Source organism: Ambystoma mexicanum, chromosome 9, assembly GCF_040938575.1.
Source record: "Ambystoma mexicanum isolate Mex_15411 chromosome 9, UKY_AmexF1_1, whole genome shotgun sequence".
Taxonomy (NCBI): Eukaryota; Metazoa; Chordata; class Amphibia; order Caudata; family Ambystomatidae; genus Ambystoma; species Ambystoma mexicanum.
The window spans coordinates 707632965-707653403 of NC_090931.1; the positions used below are offsets into that span (position 1 = coordinate 707632965).

General features: G+C 42.8%; 1 protein-coding gene across 1 annotated transcript; it reads left to right on the forward strand.

Moving 5' to 3' along the window:
* Window positions 1-1132: 1132 nt before the first annotated feature.
* LOC138489714 (gamma-crystallin-1-like) lies at window positions 1133-5393 on the forward strand. The gene is made up of 3 exons (XM_069617358.1): window positions 1133-1141; window positions 2359-2601; window positions 5089-5393. The coding sequence occupies exons 1-3, from the start codon at window positions 1133-1135 to the stop codon at window positions 5359-5361; spliced, it is 525 nt and encodes a 174-aa protein (XP_069473459.1). The 3' UTR covers window positions 5362-5393.
* Window positions 5394-20439: the final 15046 nt, after the last annotated feature.

The following is a 20439-nucleotide window of genomic DNA, read 5'->3' on the forward strand; positions in this document are numbered from 1 at the left end:
CTCTGAGAGTGGAGGAACATTGAAGAACGAAAGAAAAAACACAGAAAACTGACCTGTTCCCCAAACAATCATCCAAACTACCAAAAAGAGACATATGAAATGCTACAGTGGCACTGCGCCTCAGTAGGTATTGCATACCCCAAAATGCATTAGCACAGTCTGCATTCAGCATGTCTGCAAAATCACAGATAAACACAAAACCTGTCATCTAGCAACAGGAGTTCTCCATTTGTTTCTCTAAAGTTCCTGCCAGGTAAGTGTTGGTATCATGGGGGTCATGTGGTCAAGTGGAAAACACAGGGAGCTGCTAACCATTGTACACCTGCGTTCTACCCTTGTCTGATTAGTTTCCAACAGAGAAAGGCATGTAACATCAACTCCACATTATTCCTGGTCGTTAAATAATATACTCATTGTTTTAATTAAACTGTGGTAAGTTCGATTTGCTGAAAAAGAAAGCCACCAGTACACCCTCTCTTATGGTAAATGTTGGTGTTGCCAACAGGCATAATAAATTTAAAAGTCAATCGAAGTTGAAAAAACGAGTAATTATTGCACGTAAAGTACTTCAGAGTGAAAAAATACATTTAGCAATGAGTCAAATGCGTACAAAAAAAGTGCAAAAGTATTGAAACAGCAATTTACCCGCTCCACTTTTATGAAATTCTGTGTAGTAATATGGTACAACATGCATCACAACTAACATAGTAACAATGACTGTAACACAATGTAACAGTTCTCATGTTCAACAGTCAAATCAGACATGAAAGAACATCTCTTTCCTTCATGCTCTCTGTCTAAACATTCACGATCTGTCAGAATTTCCTCGTGTTCACTTTTGGGAAAATAATCAGCATTTTGTTTGACTTTCTTTATGCTGATGGAATGCTTCCAGAAACCTTCATTGGGCCCCTACACAGGGCAGTTATGAGCTGTAACCCCCTGCAAGTGAAAACACAAAATAAAATCAGACAAAAGGAGGAACGTTCTCCATGTGACTACCAGTTAAAAAAACAAAAGACGGCAGCAGGCCCCCTTCGTTGGATTGTGGTGGAAGAGCAGCGTGTGTGTATAAAAGGGGGGTGGTCTGAGTGCAGATAGTCATCACAGCCTCTGTCACACACCAGCCAACATGGGAAAGGTAAGGGAACATATTCTGAAGTTCTTTGGCCAGGACTATGGGACCGAACCATTACCTGTGTCCAGTGGGTGCCATGCTCCTCTCCTGCCGCATTGCTTTGTGCCTCCAGCCCATGTGGCCTGGCTGCCCTTGTAGCCGGACTGGGAAGCCAAAGGGGCCAACCAGAGGGTTGAAGAACAAGGATACCACATCCCTCTCCCACTGATGGCAGAGAGAAGCACGGCCATGGGTGCAGCATCACTGCTTTCCCCTGAGAAGAGGAACTGAGATGCAACTAAATGGTCTTTTACGCAAATAACTGCCATATGATTTGAGTATTTTCAATTTGCTGAACATTTTAGAAAATAAGGGCTTGCTTACTATACATTTCTGCAAAATGAATTGTCCATTTGCACAATTCATTTAAACTGGCATTAATGTGATGGCACATGCACATGAGCAAAATGCACCTGCACTTGCACGAACATACAGTAATCCAGTCCATGATGTGAGTGCCTGGGCATTTGATGGCAATGCCTGGCATCTTATGTGCATGCTTGAGGCTATGATGGCAGCACTTGCGAAGTCTGAATATCCAATGCTTGATTTTGTATCTATTTGATGGGAGAGCCATGAGGCGGGTAGATCAGGATAGGCACCACCCTGCACAGATCACTTCTTCACTATGATTAGGAACAATGAATAGGAAGTGGGTTGTGTGGTGGTGGTAGGCGAAAGATAACCAAATAGTTTTTGATATATTCAGCTTCGATATCAATGTGTTTATAACTTTGTAATTCTGAGGACTCGCATAGTAGCAGGTAAGCACCCTCTTGTGTCTCTGGCACCCTTGGAACTTCGATGCCGTTGTATAAAAAGCCCTTCTCCGTTTCGATATTCCAACAGATCACTTTGCTTTGACAAACAGATACAGACATAGAAGCAGTGAAACTATGAAAGTCGCAGCTGATAAGTAGGGCGAGGGGGCTGCTTCCATTTTCTAAGATTTGCAAATAAACCCACAAAAGAGGGTTTGTAAATGCACATTTTACGCACAACAGTGGGCAATAGATCTTAAAAATAAGGGAACCATAAAGTGAGAAACCTATATTGAAAGCTTTGTGGCAAGACGGGAGTCTCTAAGAATATGTGTTGCCTGTACATGGGAGTCCCTAAGTATGTAATGTAGCCCACTGAGCTGTAAATGATGCACTGATTGTAAACGTCCCTCTCAACAGATCATCTTCTACGAGGACAGGAACTTCGGGGGCCGCTCCTATGAGTGCAGCTCTGACTCCGCGGACCTGCACTCCTACTTCAACCGATGCAACTCACTCAGAGTGGAAAGTGGAAACTGGATGCTCTATGAGCACCCCAACTACAGGGGGAACCAGTACTACCTGAGGAGGGGAGAGTACCCCGATTACCAGAGATGGATGGGCTACAATGACTCCATCCGCTCCTGCCGCATGATCCCAGAGGTAGGTCCTGCATTTTCACATCATTGAGATGACTGGTTTTCTGCCATTTTCATTTTCCGGTGTCACTTTTAATAAAATGTTCCTTCCATGCATATATTCTGTCCCTCTGGAAGTGTATTAGATGGCAGCAAGGTGCACTACTGCACCTACAGAGTTGCTACTCTCAATATGACCTCTCCCTCTCAAGCAATTTGACACTATGAATGTCACTTCTATCACAGGAGGGACTGTATGAAAACATACTTAACAGGAATCTCTTATAAGAAAAACTAATATTAATCCCATTACACACTGGACTGCTTCATCAGGGAAGGGTACACGTGCCCTGCAAATCTATTATTTTATGTCTGTGGAAGTACGAGTTTTGCTCATTACTGCTGCCCCTGGTTTTGAAAACAATATCAACTTAAGTATTGAGAATATATACAGAAATGCAGTCATGCAAAAAATCCAAAACATACCCCAAGTAAATCTGATATGTCTATAGTTATATAAAATTACCCAAATAAAAATGAGTGTTTCCAAAGATCATTGTGTGCAAATTAGTCCATACCTTGATTGTACAACATTACAAACAACAACAAAACATGTATAGATTATTCAGGGAAACCACCGACCCATACGGCACAATCAGCATAAGACCAACTTCCTAAATACTTTACAAAACTTTAGAAAGAAGGAATATCCCAGAAAATCAATATCATTATATAAACAAGCTTTGGCAACGCCAACAGAGTTGGAGTTTGTGTGAGCATACGATCTGTATTTGCCAAGCATTGCCTTAATTGTACCAATTAGCCTTAAATTGTAGTAGCTGTAAAATAGTGCAGGTACTGCTCACATAACAGCAGTGCCTGGCAAATGCATGTAATACCTATACACAGGACAGAACTGCTGGCTTTCAAAATGCTTCTCTTTAATAGAACATCAGTGTGCACTGCTTATAAATTAAGTGTCTGGAGGTACATTTAGTTGATGGACTTTTATAATGCCAATAGCTTATTTATAGCTCAAATTAAGCCATTCATGAACTATTAGAAGACTGCTTTGAAATAACACTTGCAGGCACTTTGAGCAAAAAGTATGATTTGAAAGCCTGATAAAGCAAGCTCATGAGACAGGAGGATGTGTTTTAGGCGGGGATGGGCCGGAAGTGGGTGGGAATAGCCATTGCGATGTGCATGGCCATGGGGAGTCAATGGGTGGTTAAACAACCAAACAACACCTCCAAGATTTGTGTCCCTTCCCATATACCATTTCCCACCAAGCTGTTCTCAAATGCAATAGTTTGGGCTTTTAGGTGGTGCTTTAAGGCTACATAATATACACAAATACAACTCATTCTGCAGTGAGGAACTGGCTGGAGAAAGCATATGATGGCCTAACATGGTATCACTGGCCACGTAAGTACCCTGCATTGGCTATTAATACTATCCTGGAGTGTTGGGGTTCAGAAAATACCATGTCCAATGGTTTCCTGTCTCATCTCATGGTGACATACATCCCATCATCAGGGCCTGTTTGGCAACTCTATCCCATATAATGGGGCCCGCATTGTTGGTTTTAGGACATCTTGAATTGCATTATTTAAACATTTTCCCTTCTAATCCTGTATTTATTACTATTACTTCCAATTAAGACATGTCCATGGGTCAAATAACAAGAGGGCACTCTTGCATCCAACATGAACACACAATGATATGTTATCTACATAGATGATGAAGGCTGTTCATTGCACATCATATCTAGCATACATTTTTCAAATAAATGATTATAACAAAAACCCAGGATTTGTCATCATTTCACTCCAAAGAAGGGCTCATATCTGCAAATAGGATTGCTTCCTACCAATAGAGCACTGCCGTCTCATTTATTTCCCAGCACTAGAGCTAAGTGTGATAGTGGCTATTGCTAATCACATTGTGATAAATGGGCTGTACATGTTTATGGATACGTGATGGTCCTGTCTGTACAATACTGAACTCTGCCATTAATGCCTTATATATCCTCTTCTTGACCACAGAGACACTGCGATAATACTAATTAGGAACTGGATATCACAATAATGCTAGTCATTTGTCACCCCTTCTTCAAAAACGTGAATTTAAATACTCAGAAATTAACTGTTTATAGACATTTTAAAGTACACTTTGAGGACCTTTTTGCATCCTATTTGTCACAAATAGATGTTTGTGCGCATTATGAAGATGTTTTTAATAAAAGGTAGGTCTGAAGGTCTACTGCCCCTCTTTTTACTCAGGTATTATTGGCATTGAATATAGTGTAGCTACTGTACATTTCTAAAAAATACATCTGATGGAATTATTTAATGGAGTTCAATATTGTGTCCCATTTAAAACATGAATAGAAACTATGTATTGCCTGTATAACGAAAGTTGGATTGATATGTTTTTCCAGCCTTTCTATTGTTTGAAACTACACATATGCTTTGCTCATCCACACATTGCTTTTGTTTCATTATCCCAGTATCGTGGCACCTTCAGGATCCGGCTGTACGAGAGAAGCGATTTCGGGGGACAGATGATGGACTTCACAGATGACTGTCCCAATGTTTACGACAGGTTCCACTTCAATGACATCCACTCCTGCAATGTGTTTGAGGGCCACTGGATCTTCTATGAGGAGCCCAACTACATAGGACGTCAGTACTACCTGAGACCCGGAGAGTACAGGAGATACAGTGACTGGGGAGCCATGAGCCCCAGGATTGGCTCATTCAGACGAATGGGATTTTTCTAAAACAATGCAAATTCATATGTTTTGAATATCATTAACATCTCTCAATAAAACCTAGATCAAATATATTGGTTTCAGAGTTTCATTGTCTCCCCTGTCCCAGCTCACAAGATACTGGACATAATTCCATTTCAACTTTGAGAGGATGAAGTGTTGAAAACCGTTGCTGCTTTCCACTATTTGGTATTTCAATACATATAAATTATGAGTCAGACATGTTTTCTCTTACATTGCAATAAATAATGTTGGGTAGATTTAATAACATGTTCCCTGTTGACCTATTCTTTTCCTTAGTAGGTTTAATGATATCAGTTATCAGGATCCGGCTCCTCCCCTCACACGAATATTCTTGCAGAATTCAATCTTCAATTTACTCTTCCAAATTCCAGTCCTGTAATATAGGGATGAACAGTAGATGTAGTACATTGCAAAAGACACTTTTGTATAAAAAAGAGTTCAATGTTGAAACATTGCATTACAATGGCATATTTCGGACATACGCTGCCCTGTACCCTCTACCACACTGCAAATGATTCCAGATAAAACAGTTTTTCACTTTGAATAGTTTAAAAGAAATCTGTGCGAACTGTGCTAAATAGGTAAGAACTATTCTAGGGGGCTGCCAATGAGGTCATTATCAGGGGAGCACCGGAGACGACAGATTTTCCATAGAAACTGCAAACGTGGCCCCATAATACTCACTTAATCCCACGGCTGAATGAGCATGACAAACTACCTTAATCCTTTTCTTTTTATGTACTTTACAACCTCAAAGTATTGTATGTACTATTGTATCCCCACAATTTCTCATGCCATTAGAACAAATGTATTTATGATATTGACATCTAATATGATTTAGTATCCCTTATAGAAATGGGGCTACCCCTCCACTATAGCCAGTTGCTGAAAAGTGTTAGGAAAACTCTTGGGACCTGCTGAATACAAACAGTGTTAATGCAAGGAGAGGTGTCAGACTCTGTTCTAGACCCAAAAAGGAGTTTGTATAATGTGCAGAACTAATGACAATAGCAAGCTGCAAGTGAACAGAATTCATCTTGTCTACTGGAAATGCCAAAAGAAGTACCAGTAGCACAGGGATGGGCAACCCGCGACTCTGCTGATGTTTTGGGCTATTACACTCATGATGCCTCATCATTGACTAAGATCGCTAGGACTGATGGGAGTTGTAGTCCAACATTTCTGGAGAGTCAAAGGTTGCAGACCCTGGCAATACCATAGCATAAATATGTCTGTAAGTTGAAGCCAGTGTCAATCCCAACGTCCTTTCCATATCCTTTCTTCAATGGAAAAATATACTATTGTAAATGTCCTCATCAGTTCACACAACTGATTTGCTCTCACATTTCAAAGACTTGATTCACTAAGCATATTTTGCATTGCAGCCTGACTCATGCCACAGAAGAAGGTTTAAGTGATGGATGTGGAAGTTGCTCTAAATAATCAACAATAAGCACCCTTGGCGGGTGCAGCAGCCAATCAGCTTGCTCCAAACCCAGGGTGAACCTACTAATGCAGCCTGGGTCTGGAGCCACCTAAGTGCTTTACGGACCCGCCCTCCACCTAACGCAACTGCTTTCCCTCCTTCCCTGTCTCCTGCCCCCAAATCCAGCCCCCTGAACACCCCCACCTCTCCTCTCCATACCTGAAAAGGGCTGCTCCATCTAGGCTGCACCGTCCACTTGGATTCCTGTTCAAGCCATGGAAATGGAAGAGGGGCTCCGATTGGAGACCCGCCTCCCGTTTCCATGGCAATCCGGACTCCCCCCAGCTGCTGCTGTGAACAAAGCAGAGCGGTCGTTTCTTTTCAATTGTTTTCCTCGGGGTGCTAATAGCAATAAAATCGTGTTCTGTGGGCTTTACAATATATATACAACATATACAACAGCAAATGTCTTAATGGAGAACATAGATTAACTAAGCAGTGCGAACAGACTTATCATTATTTTGGATTCGAGGGACACATCCCTCTGGTAGTTTCTTACAGCAAGTCTACCATAGCGTGATGTAAATGTGTATTTGTTTAATATATTCAAACAACAATACATGTAATAATCATGAAACCAACATCATCACGCAAAATACTCTTACATAAAAGAGGGGAACGATATCATCTGTGCAAAAAGACTTAAAGAAAGTGCAGAAATGCTTCATGAATAAGTGCACGTCACATAAAGTGCATACAAGTGCATAAAGTGCATGCAAAATCACAGGGAAGATGACATTTCCCCTCAAGTGTTTGTGGCGGTGGCATAATCACAGGATGGCGCACAATCACCCAGACACTGTACTCCTACAATATACAAGACCAACTAGTGTGAGCATAAAATAGAGAAAAATTCGGGATGAAGCTCTGTAAATTGTCTGCGGAGCAGTCACAGATAAAACACACAAAGAGTTTTCCCAGGAAAGTAACTAGTTTCGAGAGACCAAAAAGATCTAGCTGTCTTCCACAGCGGCATATACCAGAGGCCTGCGAGGACAAAGCACCCATTACATGGAAATTATTTGAACAGTGACAAATGCATGGTTATAATATCACATGCTTGTCTTTAATTTGGCAACATATCACAAATGAAGTCTCTATTCCCAGATCAATACTTGATTGTGTGGATAAATAGACTTATGTGGGGGGCAAAAAATGCCAAGAATCCGCAAATGACCACCAATCTAAACACTTAAGACACCTAAAGAAACAAACAGTTAAAAGGCTATAACCATCAACACGAGCATGCCAAAACTCCATGCCTGAATTCAGGCAATTAAGTGGGAGATACTGGCATACAATCAAACAGGAATACATCTTTAACATGCGTGCAAAGAACGCAATGAAACACCATGTATTTCCCAATCTGAAAAACCACAGATTCGCATCCATTCAAATATGCGTCTTGAATAATAGAAAAACACCTAGAGAGAATAAAGTAACTCAAACCACTTCATACCCATCATGATCTTCTTAAAGGTCCATGTATGCACGCTTAGGTCCGATAATGGAGGACAGTACGGATAAACTCTGAAATGCTGTTAACTCTAATCTGCGACTACTGGAAGTACTAACACTGATATGGTGAGCCTAGACATGAAGGGTTTACAAACACGTTCAATGTAGATAACAGTGTCCAACGTATCAGCCATGTTTGAGGAGCAAAGATTTACTGTAAAGTAATTATACACAATGTATCTGCAAGTTAGGAAAACACATCCTAACTCACAAGTGTGCAAACAAAGAATTCAAAAATATTTTTCAAAAATTGTAACCAAATCTTGTTATGCACAATACCACTTAACATATAGGAGAACTCTCTAAATTCAAGACAATCCCATGGCTCAAAATCATCTGAAAGAAATCCTAGTTTAACATTTAAAAATGTGAAAATAAGCAAATCATTGGTAAGGATGTAGAATCCAGAGTTAATGGGACCCACGAACAAGCAACCTCTGGGCCCAGATGTCAAGGCAGTTATGAATATCAAAAGTAGACAAATCATGTAGCAAATAATTCATACCAATTCAATCCAACTGGTCATTAAGACCATCGATAAGTGTATGAATTTGATGAATCCAAAATTGTTCCTGTCTAACCAGATGGGTTTCCACAATAACATTACTACCAATGCCCACTACTTTTTCAGTCACCCACCATTCAAAATCTTCCCCTGATTGATGGACTTCACAGAAATGTGTTCCTAAAGGGGCTGTTAACACCTTGATTCTCATACGTGGTTTATGTTCTTTAGTACGTACATGCACAGGGTGTGTTGTTTTCCCACAAGGCGTTTTTTACATCTACAATTGATAGCATGAATCACATTCAGAGATTTACAATTAATCAATTGTTTCAAATTCCATATTTTACCTCTACCTACAAAACTCACAGTTTGTGTGGTACAATTACATACAGCACATTGTCCTACAATAGGTGGTAAGCCCAACAAAGATCGTGTTTTAGTATTGGTATCAGTCTTTTCCCTGACAGCATGAATCAAAGATTGCCGCAGATTCAAACCTTTTTTTAAAGGCAAAAAGTGCTCTAGATATGTTGGAATCTGCAACCTGTAAAATGTGCCAATTATATACAATGAGATTGTGAATAGAATCGCTCAAATGGCAGAAAGTAGTGACACACACCAACTGTGAAGTGGACATGTCTTCTCTTGATTCAAGTAAGTTCGGTCTGGGATATAAGCGTGCCTGTTTGTGGGAATGTTCAAGTAGCTTCTTGGGATATCCTCTAGCTGACACTCATCTCAGTATAATGTGTGCTTGCTGGTGAAACTCAGACAGGAAAGTACAATTTCGCCTCATGCGTAAAAACTGAGTAATCGTAATGTTCTATTTCAGACTACTGGGATGTTGACTAAAATGATGTATGCTTGTATTTCTCTCTGTGTTTTTGCTGTACACACTGACCTCCAGATGATCTACAGTCACACTTATTAGTAGCTCCAGAAATGGAATTTCAAATTGACTTTTGGTCATTGTAAACTTGAGATGTTCGTTCAGTGAGTTCAGCTAAACCACAAATTCTGTCAAAGTATTTGGCTCACCCCACCACACAATCAAGATGTCATCAATGGAACAAATATATATTAGTATCTGGGTGCGATATGGATTAGAATCATTCAAAACATGTGTTTCTTCAAAGTTCTGAATATACGAGTTTGCCACGCTTGGTGCACACACTGCACCCAAAGAGATCCAGTGCACCTGTTTGTAAAAGGAATCCTTATAACTGAAGTCATTCTCTTGCAGGGCAATGGTTGTTAAGTCAATAATGACATTTTTGGGCCCCAAATGTGGTGCTTCATGTGTATTTAAACGGTCAGTGATCACTTATACAGCACGCTGCTGGGGAAGGTTACTATACAGTGATTCTGTAGGCTGTTCATTGCACATCATATCTAGCATACATTTTTCAAATAAATGATTATAACAAAAACCCAGGATTTGTCATCATTTCACTCCAAAGAAGGGCTCATATCTGCAAATAGGATTGCTTCCTACCAATAGAGCACTGCCGTCTCATTTATTTCCCAGCACTAGAGCTAAGTGTGATAGTGGCTATTGCTAATCACATTGTGATAAATGGGCTGTACATGTTTATGGATACGTGATGGTCCTGTCTGTACAATACTGAACTCTGCCATTAATGCCTTATATATCCTCTTCTTGACCACAGAGACACTGCGATAATACTAATTAGGAACTGGATATCACAATAATGCTAGTCATTTGTCACCCCTTCTTCAAAAACGTGAATTTAAATACTCAGAAATTAACTGTTTATAGACATTTTAAAGTACACTTTGAGGACCTTTTTGCATCCTATTTGTCACAAATAGATGTTTGTGCGCATTATGAAGATGTTTTTAATAAAAGGTAGGTCTGAAGGTCTACTGCCCCTCTTTTTACTCAGGTATTATTGGCATTGAATATAGTGTAGCTACTGTACATTTCTAAAAAATACATCTGATGGAATTATTTAATGGAGTTCAATATTGTGTCCCATTTAAAACATGAATAGAAACTATGTATTGCCTGTATAACGAAAGTTGGATTGATATGTTTTTCCAGCCTTTCTATTGTTTGAAACAAAGAATTCAAAAATATTTTTCAAAAATTGTAACCAAATCTTGTTATGCACAATACCACTTAACATATAGGAGAACTCTCTAAATTCAAGACAATCCCATGGCTCAAAATCATCTGAAAGAAATCCTAGTTTAACATTTAAAAATGTGAAAATAAGCAAATCATTGGTAAGGATGTAGAATCCAGAGTTAATGGGACCCACGAACAAGCAACCTCTGGGCCCAGATGTCAAGGCAGTTATGAATATCAAAAGTAGACAAATCATGTAGCAAATAATTCATACCAATTCAATCCAACTGGTCATTAAGACCATCGATAAGTGTATGAATTTGATGAATCCAAAATTGTTCCTGTCTAACCAGATGGGTTTCCACAATAACATTACTACCAATGCCCACTACTTTTTCAGTCACCCACCATTCAAAATCTTCCCCTGATTGATGGACTTCACAGAAATGTGTTCCTAAAGGGGCTGTTAACACCTTGATTCTCATACGTGGTTTATGTTCTTTAGTACGTACATGCACAGGGTGTGTTGTTTTCCCACAAGGCGTTTTTTACATCTACAATTGATAGCATGAATCACATTCAGAGATTTACAATTAATCAATTGTTTCAAATTCCATATTTTACCTCTACCTACAAAACTCACAGTTTGTGTGGTACAATTACATACAGCACATTGTCCTACAATAGGTGGTAAGCCCAACAAAGATCGTGTTTTAGTATTGGTATCAGTCTTTTCCCTGACAGCATGAATCAAAGATTGCCGCAGATTCAAACCTTTTTTTAAAGGCAAAAAGTGCTCTAGATATGTTGGAATCTGCAACCTGTAAAATGTGCCAATTATATACAATGAGATTGTGAATAGAATCGCTCAAATGGCAGAAAGTAGTGACACACACCAACTGTGAAGTGGACATGTCTTCTCTTGATTCAAGTAAGTTCGGTCTGGGATATAAGCGTGCCTGTTTGTGGGAATGTTCAAGTAGCTTCTTGGGATATCATCTAGCTGACACTCATCTCAGTATAATGTGTGCTTGCTGGTGAAACTCAGACAGGAAAGTACAATGTCTCCTCATGCGTAAAAACTGAGTAAACGTAATGTTCTTTTTCAGACTACTGGGATGTTGACTACAATGATGACCTTCAGATGATCTACAGTCACACATATTAGTAGGTCCAGAAATTGAATTTCAAATTGTCTTTTGGACATCGTAAACTTGAGATGTTCATTCAGTGAGTTCTGCTAAAACACACATTCTGTCAAAGTATCTGGCTCACCCCACCACACAATCAAGATGTCATCAATGTAGCAACAATATATTAGTATCTGGGAGCGATATGGATTAGAATCATTCAAAACATGTGTTTCTTCAAAGTTCTGAACATACAAGTTTGCCAAGCTTGGTGCACACGCTGCACCCAAACAGATCCAGTGCACCTGTTTATAAAAGGAATCCTTATAACTGAAGTCATTTTCTTGCAGGGCAATGGTTGTCAAGTCAATAATGACATTTATGGGCCCCAAATGTGGTGCTTCATGTGCATTTAAACGGTCAGTGATCACTTATACAGCACCCTGCTGGGGAATGTTAGTATGCAGTGATTCTAAATCTAAAGTTACCAACCAGTCAGACACACTGATAAAAGTGGTCTTCTACACTAAGAATAGTACATCTCTGGAGTCCTTAAGGTGGTATTCCGCTAACATGGACATGGGCTTAATGTGAAAGTCGACAGATTTGGATAATGGTTCCAATAGTGAGACACAAGCAGAAACAATGGGTCGGGCAGTTGGGGCACTAGGGCAATCTCTGCCCTAGTGCTAATGCCGTGCAAATTTGCACTTCCACCGGTGCAATATTTCTGTAACTGGCCCCAGGTCTCCATGGGTCCCAAAGGATCACTAAATGAGCCTAACCCTAAGGTATAATTTCTATTTCTGACCATATTGTTCAATATTATTATTATGATTAGCAATGGTACCACCCCGGAATCCTGAGCCAGTGCTGAGATTGTTCTGATGTACAATAACAGGGGCAGTGAATATGCCAACAACTATTGACCTAGCTGCCTTATAGATTACTGACTTGTCCCCCCGCCCCAAGCACTATCTGATATGTCGTCAGGCTTAGTATGATAGTCGCTTGTTTTGTTCCTCCCCACCCTTTCTGAACCCCTCTCCCTCCCCTTTGGTTTTTCTCCAACTCTACCAGAAATTTCATCAGGTCTAATAGGTAGTCACCTGTCTGTTTTCAAATCCTTTCCACTCTCCCCCTCCCTTAGATTTTGCACTATCTGAAATGTCGTCAGGCTGAGCACGATAGTTAATTTCACATCCTTACTGTTCATGGCCTTTAAGAATGTCATTGTATTTTCCCTTGTTCCCTTCCTTGACTTGAAGCGCTTTGAAACACATTTTGTGTAGGCGCTATATAAATAAGCTTTCATATCATATCATATCATAGATGTCTTAGAAAAATACATGGCCCCCAGCATGGAACCCCCACGCGCAATCGCAATCGATAGGGGCATGCCGAGGGCAGAGCTAACCCCCTCAGGACAGCCTGGCAACCCTTTGTGGAGACTGGGAACCGGCTCCCCACTGAAGGAACAACATCTCTGGAACCTGTTAGGAAATGGGCTCACTCTAAATTCCTCAAGATTGTGGAAATTGAACCATCTGCAGCTAGTACGTTCTTAAACCTATCCAGTCTACTGCAGCTGCTACAGCTTATTCCAGACCTCTACGGACTCATTTCGGAGGACATAGTGAGCCTTGAACTTCCACTCTGTCATAGTGCCACTAACTGGGTACTTTTGAAATTTGCTTCCACCTTAATCGCTGACTGTGTGTGTAAAAATGTGAACCTATTTTATGATGCAGACGTTGACTTCTTCTCTTTTTTCCCTGCAGACGTGCAGGCCTCTGCAGAATGCGAGTCACATAGCCGAGTCGCTGGCTAAGGGGACTGCCCCAGGGTTCTCACACCATAAGGGTAGACTAAGTGGTGATTGGTCACGTGTGCTCACCATGCCCTGATTGCCGGTGAGGGAACCGGTACCATTTACCTTACTTTCTTGGAACTCACAGGGCCATCACTCCTTTATCTGTAATCCCCTGTGAGTGAAATAACTATTATCCGCTCACATTTGTTGTCTTCAGGAAACATGGCTCACTTCTCCCTTCTCATTAGATGGCTATACTTTGTTCTTTTGCCTCTCCCATCCTACATTATTGGGCCACCCAAAGGGGGACTATCCATTGGTGTTAGATCTGCATACTCCCCTACCCCCTTTAGAGCCTTCAGGGAGGTAGAGAATTGTTTGGCTGTTTCCATACTTGATTTGCTTGCTAGTAATGGGGGCACAACATTATATGACCCCGCTGCGGGGTCAAAAACGACTAACCTCATATGACCTGGCTGGGGCCATTATTAAGGGGGGCATTATCATTACCCGAGACTTCAATGTTGATTGTCTAGCTGAGCACACATCCCCAGCCATGGCCCAAGGGTGCCCAGGTATAAAGAAACATGCTAGGGAATGGTGTGAATTCATTTTGGTTTTTAACTTGACTCCCTTTTTGGTGGGACCCCCTCAGTAAATTTTACTTGGTCTAATGGAATCGCCACAGTAGGATTGATTTCATCTTTGTAAACGAGACTATCAGAACCTTTGCGTCTCAGTTTTGTACACAGGTGGTCAACATGAGCAACCACATCATGTTGAAGACGGAGTGCAACATGATTAACATCCAACGTATTGACCATCTCTGGGTCAATGTGCAGGTCAACTTGTCAGGCAATAGACTACTTTGGCCTACCTATAACATTGCTTGTTTCAATCATGCACTGACCAAGGGTGACCTGCCGATAGAATTTGTCCTGGAGAGTTATCAATGGGACCTGGGACAATTAATGTATCTAGACTGGCCTGAGGCGTATTGTCATAGCTAAATCTGGAGCCCCATACAATGCGATAGTTGCAGCCAAGAAAAGAGCTATGAGAGCCACACTGAGACATATTAAGTGTGACACAGTAAACCGACCTTCAGTTTACCTAGAAAAAGTTAAAAGTACAAAAAAGCAATTCCGGGCATGGTTGAAGGGCATAAAGCAAATTAGTACCCGCGACAGTCAAGCAGAATGCAACACGCATTCTGATTGGCTCTCGCTGGGTGCTTACCTGGCTGAGAATCCTTCGATTCTCGGCCGGGATTCCAGACGCCTTGTTCTCGGCAGGGGGCGTGGCAGCCCCTCAGCCAATGAGGAGGCTCAAAGCGGGGCAATCCCCGCTCCGAGTCTCCCCGCCAGGGACTCGGGTAAGGCTTTTTTTTTTATTCCCTTTCCTCCCTCCTTCCCCCACCCCCACTTACCTTCTTACTCCTGCATCCCCGGCGGGGGACGATGGCAGCCTCCAGCCGTGTGGAGACTCAGAGCGGAGTCCGCTCCCCGCTCCGCGCCTCCACACAGCTGGAGGCTTCCATCGCCCCTCGCCGAGGACGCAGGTACATTTTTTTTTTTTACTTTCTTTTTTTCCCCGCCCTCCCAACTCCACTTACCCCTCTTACCTTCTTTTTGGTGTCCTTTTTGGGAGCGGACGCGCTGGGAACACTTGTGTTCCCAGCGCGTCCGCTCCCGATGGCGGCCATGGAAAGGGAAAACGGACTCCGTTTTCCCTTTCCCGGTGGCCATTTTCTTGGTCGTTTCTTTTTTTTTCCTGTCCCGAAACGCTGCAGCGTTTCGGGACAGAAAAAAATGCTTTTAGTGCCCCGGTCACGCAGATATTGCAGGCCGGGGTACTAATAGCAATATGATCCTTGCGGCGTGGGCATTATCCCGCTTCGCTCGGGCCTATAACTATGGGCCCCGGGGCATTAACTGAGTCGGTAATGCCCCCGCCGCGAGGGTCATATTGCTTAATTACACATCTGCCAGATGGCAGTTAATCCACTCCGGGGTAAAAACATCTGACTTGAAAACATTTTGGCATATGCTTTGAGTTTTCAGAGCTAATGGGGCATCCCATGAAGTATGTTGTGTCACTGAGGCCTACTGGGGTAGTTACCTTATAGAATATTAGTACTCTCCCAGTGAGCGTAGTTGTATGGATATCAGAATTTCAATTGTTAACACCTGGGTCTGGTCTCACATTATGAAGGCTGACATAGAGGGAATGATCAAGAAATCCAAACCCTCACAGGCCATTGGCCTGGACAGTCTTTGCAATGCCATTCTAAAGACGAACCCCATATTTTGGGCTACCTTATAAAAAAGACTTTTTCTATGCATATGAGAGGGTGGTGATATTCCACAATCCTGGCGGGTTTCGATCTTGGTCCCTGTTTTTAAACGGGGGTCTCGTGAGGATCCAATTTGTTATCGCCTTCTAGACATGCTAGATTGTAGCTCCAAATATTTTGCGGGATTTCTTCTTGATCTGTTGACCAAGTGAGTGGAGAGAGAGCACTGACTTGGACTGCATCATTTTGGTTTTAGAAAGGGCTTTAACACCTCCCATTCTATCTGAATTCTCCACGCACTTATATTGGATGCATATATTTACCCGGACATGCCATTGTATCTATGCTTTGTGGATTACAGTGCTGCCTTTGACGGTGTGATCAACTCTCGACTATGGGATAAACTGGCATCATGGGGTATAGATACCTCCCTACTGTAGAAAGCTTCTCTACTGTGATACTAGCGTGAGGCTCAGATTATTGCAGGAGGGGGCATTGACAAAGTCCTTTAGCACGAATAAGGGTCTTAAACAGGGGTGTGCATTGGCACCACTCCTATATAATCTATATGTTTCGGACCTGCACCAGTCCTTAAAATAGGTCTGTAATTTTCCTCCTAGGTATCGCGTGGAGGAGATAGTCTGTCCCATGTACGCCAATGACACAATGGTTATGGACAGGACCGCCATGGCATTACAACGTTCGTTAAATGCACTTCAGGCCTACTCAAATCTTAATGGCCGACAAATAAATATTCCCAAAACTAAGGTTATGGGCTGTGTTAGCAGGATGAAGGCTAGGAAGGTATTCCATTGTGTATTGGAAAATGTTAGGTTGGAGCCTGTCCTTACTTACAAGTACCTTGGCATACATTTGCGGGCCTGTGCATCCCTGGCTCATCTGGAGGAGGGTATTGTGTTGAAAACTTGGTGTTTGGTAATTAGGCGGCTCATGTTACATAAGGTGGGAGCATCCATCGAAGCATTTGCTATCGCATATAGGGTGTCCATCATACCCACTATCATGTATGCTTTTGAGGTCTTCCCATGTAAGGCTCACTCATGACTCTCGATATTGGAGGCCACGATTCTTCAGTCCATTTTGAACCTTCCTAGTTGTGTCCCAGCGGAGGCTGTTCAACTTGAGTTGGGCCTCCACTCACTTCTGTCTGCCTGGAAAATCATGGCTTGTAAGCTATGGGCAGAGATTAAATATAATTTGAGTACTACGCCTTGGCTGCTCTTTTCCACAATAGAACACTACAATCACTGACAAAAAAGCCTATGGTTTAGGGAATTGGAGGCCATGGTGGGCACGCATTGTCATGAAATTAACTTATTTTGTGACAATAAGAGTGATATCCCCTTATTTTTTAGTACGCTTAGTGCCAAATTTTGCATATTAGACCGGATTTCATCCCTCAGCAGATACACGCAAGCATGATATTTTCACTCAACAGGGTTTATTTGGGGACATACCTCGCAAATATCTTGTGTCGCTGTCACGCCTCTCAGAAAGCGCTGGTCTTTGTGGCACCGCTGGATCCGGAGAAGTACGGTGGCCATTTTCACACCCAAGATGGCGGCTGCTACTGTCAGCTGCGGTCTAGCTGCCTGGCTCCAACATGGTGACTCGGCTCCACCCTCCCGGTCGAGCACAGCATATCAACCTTGATTCACAACAAACAGACACATTGCTACTCCTATCTACCAACGCTACGTGAGTTCGGATTGAGGGTTTATTCTTACCTGTCCTTGCCACATTCTGTATTTCTAATTTATCTTCCTGTCTCCTTCAGTACCAGCTCCCGCTATTCTCCAGGAGAAACACAATCTGCAGTACACTTACCGTCACGCTCCCGCTCGCTGTTCGTATCCTCTCTCTTCCAAGGGAAACATCCGGACCGCCTCGGAAGTTCTATCACGGTCGTTCTTCGGCTTCATGTGAGGTACGAAGGCCGGGCTGACTGTTCCTTATTCCCCTTCCACTTTAGATATTATCCTGACGTTGTTTGTCCCTCTTTAGCAGACAGTCTTACGCTTCCGTCAATCCACGGAACTTCCGTCTAAACCACCGTTTAGCGGGCAGACAATTCTTACCACAGGTACTCCTTGTTTATATTATCCCTTTCTCCGTCTCTTCTTGTTGACCTTAACTAACCCTCTTCTTCCATCTCAGTGCTGTCTTCCGAGGTTCCCAAGAAACAGAGACTCCGGTATCACTTACCTCTATCTCCCGGTTCGCAACAAGGTGTTTACTAATACCTCCTTATCTTACTTATCTTACTTGCCCTAACACTACCAATCAACATTACTTATTATGTTCTGTCTACTTTCCTTGTAGCCTACGGTACGGGATAACCTTACCTGGAAATTCCTCTTCCACGAGAATTCAGAAGCAGACGATCGACTGACACGCAGGGTTTTCTTCCCCCTGAGGGTTTCCCTGGACTCTCTCTGCGTCCCTGGGGCCTTGCCACGTGTGGGTGGGAGGGATCAGTGGAATCCACATCAGCTTCGCTATTCCTGATTTCCGGTCTCAAGTGGTTCCTAGTCCTCTTTCCTGCCAGTGAGTACGCCCTGGATTCTCTCCTTGTCATTTCCACTGTTTAAACATATCGAATGGTATATTGTTAACAGTTAGCAATGCCCGTATTATTGAAAGGATCAGTGGGTTTGACACGGATTGATTTTGTGGGCTTTTCTCCGCCTGTTATCCCAACATCCATCCAGCCCAACAACAACAATTGTTGGCAGCGGTGCAGTCCCTAACCGCTGAGGTTCAATCCCTCAAACAAGAAAATGCTCACTTACGCCAACATATGGGTAGAGCCCCTAGTTGCTCGGAATTACCACCTGGCCCGATTCCTGGAGGATTATTCGATGGGGATCCCCATCAACTGAAGGCTTTCCTTGATGCCTGTACCGTCCAACTTTCTTTCAGGTCTGCCTTCTTTCATACCGATAGGGATAAGGTTGGTCATGTAATCTCGAACTTAACCGGGCCTGCTTTAGCTTGGGCCATCCCATTGGTTACTAATAATAATCCATTATTGGATTCATTTCCTGCATTCCTAAATAGTCTCAGATCAATGTTCAGTAGACAGGAAATTACAGTTTCTGCACAAGAACATCTCCTGGACTTTAGGCAAGGTTCACAGGATATCTTGACATATATCACTAGGTTTAAGCAGTTGGCAGCCGGCACTTCTTGGGCTGACGACGCTCTCATTACTCTATTTAGAAGAGGTCTAAATGAGGAGCTTAAGGATGAGGTGTCTCGAGTCCCTCGTCCTCCCAATCTTGCAGAACTAATCTCCATGGTAATGCAAATGGATTACCGGATACAGGAAAGACATAGAGAACGTCGCAGACCCAGAAACCCGCGTTCTACTTCGGAGTACACCCCAATTCCCACCAGGGTTCCACCCGAAGAACCGGTGCAGATTGGCTCGGCACGGGGTCGTCTGACACCGGAAGAACTCACCAGGCGAAGACAGCAAAATCTTTGTATGTACTGTGCGGCCAAAGATCACACTGTTCAGAATTGTCCCATTATTCCAGTAAGGAAATCGGGAAACGCTCGTTCTCTACCATCAGGGGAACCGCGGATAGAGAACTGAGAAATGGTTCCTCGCCTTTGTACGTGCCTACTCAAGTCACAGAAATTTCAAATCTTCAAATGGTTGTGTCACGCCTCCTCCCTGCCACACCATTGCCAGACAGCCTTCCAATTTCACATCCGACACCCCTAACCATGCACGCAGCGTGTTCCCCATAACACTCACCGCACTCAGCAACTGAATTACCAAGGACGGCTACGACCTTTCCTGCATTGGAACCTGCCATGGCGCTTCTCTCCGTGACGGCACCCGTCCACGGGCGCCGGAGACTACGATCCAGCGCACGGAGTGCTTCCGATCAGGTGACCAAATGCCAGCAACAGGCGGCCAATCGCCGGCAAACTCCCCGTGCAGCGTCGAGGGTCACGTGGTGCGGATCCGCGTTTCCCTCGTGACTGTATCATGTGCTCAATTCAACGCAGTCAAAAGGACAGGGGAAACGCGGATCAAACGCTTCACAGCTGCTTTTCGGAGTGCTGCACGGCATTTTTGGATCTTGCTTAGGATTCGGATTTCTTTGACCACGGAACGTTGCACGGATTGCTTTTGGTTTCTTCCTCAGGCTCAGGCGAACTTTGATCTCCAGGCATCACGACCT

What these genes read in the sequence shown, in the direction of transcription:
- LOC138489714 (XM_069617358.1), top strand. An exon ending in CCTGCCGCATGATCCCAGAG is followed by an intron (nt 2,602 to 5,088) that starts GTAGGTCCTGCA and finishes TCATTATCCCAG; the next exon opens with TATCGTGGCACCTTCAGGAT.